Consider the following 4,776-nt stretch of genomic DNA (forward strand, 5'->3'; position numbering starts at 1 on the left):
TAGTGATACATTTATTACATCAAGATGGCAAGATGCAGTAGAAGGTATAGAGTACAGTATATACATATGAGATGAGTAATGTAGGGTATGTAAACATATAAAAGTGGCATTGTTTAAAGTGGCTAGTGATACATTTATTACATCAAGATGGCAAGATGCAGTAGATGGTACAGAGTACAGTATATACATATGAGATGAGTAATGTAGGGTATGTAAACATATAAAAGTGGCATTGTTTAAAGTGGCTAGTGATACATTTATTACATCAAGATGGCAAGATGCAGTAGATGGTACAGAGTACAGTGTATACATATGAGATGAGTAATGTAGGGTATGTAAACATTATATAAAGTGGCATTGTTTAAAGTGGCTGGTGATACATTAATTACATCCATTTTTCATTATTAAAGTGGCTAAAGATTCAGTATGTTGGCAGCAGACACTAAATGTTAGTGATGGCTGTTAAACAGTCTGGCCTTGAGATGGAAGCTGTTTTTCAGAAGGGACATGAACAGTCAAAAAAATGCTAAAGGCTAACATGCAAAAGGCTAACATGCAAAAGGCTAACATGCAAAAGACTAACATGCAAAAGGCTAACATGCAAAAGGCTAACACTACTCCTTTCACTATCTCTGTTGTGAACTGGTGGTACAGGGAATGGCGACGTGTTCTTTAACACACTAAAACATGTGATAAACACAGAGATGAATAGGTGTACTGTCAACAACTTTATTCTGACAGGGATTATAGACAGTGCTCCATTCAGAGAGAGATTCAGATGAACAGAGACTCCATAGAACTACATCAGGTAAGGACATTTCACCAGTACAGAGGAAAGCTAGCAGGTTTTCTTTACAAAAGTGATAACAACATAATTCAAGAAATGTATCATATTTTAAGGGTGATGAGGATGACAACAATCATGTCTAAATGTATTCACCTTTGGTCTGTAGGTACAAGAGGTCTGTTATTACGTCATGGACAAGAAGGTGCTGGTATTGTTTCTCTCTGGTCAGTGTCTTTATTAAGGTTTTGTTTTTAAATCCAGATTTGAGATTTTAAGTTGCCAACATTTATCTGGCAGAATTTTCCATTTACAAGTATATTCACATATTGCGCTGGAATGGATATCTATAGGGGACAGTAGTTTTAGAAAATATCATCATTTGTGAGATAGAAACATTTATATGTACAGGTATGCTGGTCGAAAAGAGATCTGTTTGTTTGTCAGCGTCACACTGCATGGAGAGCACACCGTGGCACAAAGCTCAATTGCAAGCCTGTTTATTCTTCTAACATTGCAAGACAGTCAAGTTTGATACCAAAGTCTCAAGATGTGACGTAGAATGTATTTATTAACTGTATTGAATTTGCATCTGGGATTTGGGTCCGATAGAAAAAACAGCCCACTCCTCTCGTAAAGGTCGTTATTGAACCGGTACTTCCAACATGTAGATAATGTTCCTCACATTGACACCACAGTGAAAATATGAATGAGATAATGGACTTCTCCACAGGGCTCTACACTCTCTCCTCATGCCTTCCTCATGAGTATCACTTTGTGAACATGAATAAGACCTGGACTGAAGCACAGAGATACTGCAGAGAGAAGTACACTGACCTGGCCACCATAGACAACATGGAGGATATGAACAGACTGATCAACACTGTAGACAGTGGTTATAATGGATCAGCCTGGATAGGGCTGCAGAAGGGAGAGTGGCAGTGGTCTCTGGCAGACAGAGATTACAGTCAGGGATATGTCAACTGGGAAGAGACCGAACCCAATAATGCCGGAGGGAAGGAGGACTGTGTATTTATGAGACGCAGTGGTCAATGGAATGATGCCCCGTGTAACGTTCAACATTTCTTCATCTGCAATGGCAGTAAGTAACCCTATTAGGAACGCTGGCTCTTTCCATGACAGACTGACCAGGTGAATCCAGGTGTAAGATATGATCCCTTAATGATGTCAATGGTAAAAATCCACGTCAATCGTTGTAGCTGAAGGGGAGGAGACAGGATAAAGAAGGATGTTTAAAGCCTTGAGACAGTTGAGGCATGGATTGTGTAAGTGTGCCATTCACAGGGTGAACGGGCAAGACGAAAAATTGAAGTGCCTTTGAACGGGGTATGGTTGCTACGTGCCAGGTGTCAAGAACTGTGACGCTGCTGGGTTATTATTGCTCAACCGTTTCCCATGTGTATCAAGAATGGTCCACCGCCCAAAGGACATCCAGCTTGATCAAAATATTCATATCTGTTGATCAGGGAAATACAATACTGTAGTAGTTCAATCAGAATAACACACAATCTGACTTAATGTCATACTTACATTACAGTGAAAAATTCGAAGGAGTCTTTCCATTTCATTAATGTGGCTAAAACGTGGCACGAGGCGCAGAGTTACTGCAGGGTGTACTACACAGACCTGGCCAGTGTGAGGAACCAGACTCAGAACAATGAGGTAGTGACAGTGGCAGCTGCCAATGAAGGGTGGATCGGCCTGTTCAGAGACTCCTGGAAGTGGTCGGCCGGAAGTAACTCCTCATTCACATACTGGATAAAGGAAAAGCCCAACAATTCCAAAGGAAATCAGGACTGTGCCTCGACAATGTTGAATAACTTGGGAAGATGGGATGATATGCAGTGTTACATAAACAGTCCCTTCATTTGCTACGGTGGTGAGTTATGCTCCTTTCTTATCACATTCATCCTCAGTACACAAACACTGCTGAGAAGGATCTGTGTTTGTGTCTCTGTCCATGTGTGGTCCTAGGGCTCAGATCCTCTGGGAGATGAGAGGGAAATGGAGATTAAGGGAGAGGAAATCAGTGGGAGCATACTTAAATTGATCCAGGACACCAGATAAGACAGGATAATTTCGCCAGATAGGACAGACTGACCCTAGCCCCCCCAGCACATAGATTATTGCAGGATAGATGCTGGTTACTGAGATAGGGCCAACTAGGCAGGATATAACCCCACCTACTTTACCAAAGCACATCCCCCCCACCACCACCACCAGAGGGATATCAACAGACCACCAACCTACTACCCTGAGACAAGGCCCACAAAGATCTCCCCACCGCACAAGACCGTGGGGGAGAAAAACAGACAGGACGGTCCTGTCAGTGACTCAACCCACTCAAGTCAAGTATAGACTTAAAGGTTTAGACCGAGTCTGGGTCTCTCACATGGATCAGCAGGCCATTCCATAAAAATGTTGCTTTATAAGAGAAAGCCCTTTGCTTTGAAATGCTAGGCCTGCGTCTTGTATAGGTACATGCGGCTGTCACTTTGTCTTCGTCCGTCTCTGTTAGCTCCAGTAAAGACACAGCAGGTGGTGAGAGTGAAGCTGACCCCAAACGACCAGAACATGGACCTGACTGATCCTGCCATTCAGGAGGCCATCTTGCAGCAGGTGAATTTCACCTTCTCTGTCTCGTTGAAAAATTAGAGCCACTTTAGTACAAGTGATAAAGGGTTACTGCAGTATCTGGCCATAATATATACCATTGACTACAGATGTAGTGCCTGTCATCTATTATGACCAATACAAGTACAGTACATTTAAAACATATTATGCTATTGTTCATAATGTTTATTACCGCCTATGACTGATGTTCTTATGTAGCTGTTATGAAGGCTTTATGAATGAGGAATACAGTAAAGTGTTAGCCAGTACTGGCTGCATAGTTGGTAGACTAGTCAGACTAGTTTGTGTTCCAGATAAGGAAAGAGCTGAGGGAGAAGGGGATTTCTGATGACTTCAAACTGAGATGGAAGGAGCAGACTGATGGAAAGATCTTCCACAAGGAAGAAAAGAAGAATTCAAGAGGAGAAACTCAACCGAGTATTAAGCTGGAACTGTAAATACCATTACAGCAGAGACTATGGGGACTTTTCTGACCAACATCCCATTGACAGCCCGACTAATCAAAACCCTGAAAACTAACCCTTACCGTGTCCCTAATGTTAACCAACCCCCTAACCCTAACATTAACTAACCCTTACCGTGTCCCTAATGTTAACCAACCCCCTAACCCTAACCTTAAGTAACCCCCTAACCCTGACCTTAAGTAACCCCCTAACCCTGACCTTAACCCTAACCAACCCACTAACCCTGACCTTAACCAACCCTTACCGTGTCCCTAATGTTAACCAACCCCCTAACCCTAACCTTAAGTAACCCCCTAACCCTGACCTTAACCCTAACCAACCCACTAACCCTGACCTTAACCAACCCACTAACCCTAACCTTAACTAACCCTTACCGTGACCCTAATGTTAACCAACCCCCTAACCCTAACATTAACTAACCCTTACCGTGTCCCTAATGTTAACCAACCCCCTAACCCTAACCTTAAGTAACCCCCTAACCCTGACCTTAACCCTAACCAACCCACTAACCCTGACCTTAACCAAACCCCTAACCCTAACCTTAACCAACCCCCTAACTCTGACCTTAAGTAACCCCCTAACCCTGACCTTAACCCTAACCAACCCACTAACCCTGACCTTAACCAAACCCCTAACCCTAACCTTAACCAACCCCCTAACCCTAACCTTAACTAACCCCCTAACCCTGACCTTAACCCTAACCAACCCTCTAACCCTGACCTTAACCAAACCCCTAACCCTAACCTTAACCAAACCCCTAACCTTAAGTAACCCCCTAACCCTCACCTTAACCCTAACCAACCCTCTAACTCTGACCTTAACCAAAACCCTAACCCTAACCTTATCCAACTCCCTAACCCTGACCTTAACCCT

The 4,776-nt window shown here is 43.0% G+C and overlaps 1 protein-coding gene across 1 annotated transcript; it reads left to right on the forward strand.

The window, feature by feature from the left end:
- Positions 1 to 636: 636 nt before the first annotated feature.
- On the forward strand, positions 637 to 4,143 carry LOC135510384 (C-type mannose receptor 2-like). Its single transcript, XM_064931259.1, has 6 exons — positions 637 to 808; positions 954 to 1,011; positions 1,518 to 1,886; positions 2,343 to 2,684; positions 3,324 to 3,424; positions 3,733 to 4,143. The coding sequence occupies exons 1-6, from the start codon at positions 779 to 781 to the stop codon at positions 3,874 to 3,876; spliced, it is 1,044 nt and encodes a 347-aa protein (XP_064787331.1). The 5' UTR covers positions 637 to 778; the 3' UTR covers positions 3,877 to 4,143.
- The last annotated feature ends 633 nt before the right edge of the window (positions 4,144 to 4,776 follow it).

Source organism: Oncorhynchus masou, chromosome 23 (assembly GCF_036934945.1).
Source record: "Oncorhynchus masou masou isolate Uvic2021 chromosome 23, UVic_Omas_1.1, whole genome shotgun sequence".
In the NCBI taxonomy this organism is placed as follows: domain Eukaryota; kingdom Metazoa; phylum Chordata; class Actinopteri; order Salmoniformes; family Salmonidae; genus Oncorhynchus; species Oncorhynchus masou.

Coding starts and splice junctions, on each gene's coding strand:
- LOC135510384 (XM_064931259.1), top strand. CDS start 779: ATGAACAGAGACTCCATAGAACTACATCAG. Junction 809..953: donor ACTCCATAGAACTACATCAG/GTAAGGACATTT, acceptor TTTGGTCTGTAG/GTACAAGAGGTCTGTTATTA. Junction 1,012..1,517: donor GCTGGTATTGTTTCTCTCTG/GTCAGTGTCTTT, acceptor ACTTCTCCACAG/GGCTCTACACTCTCTCCTCA.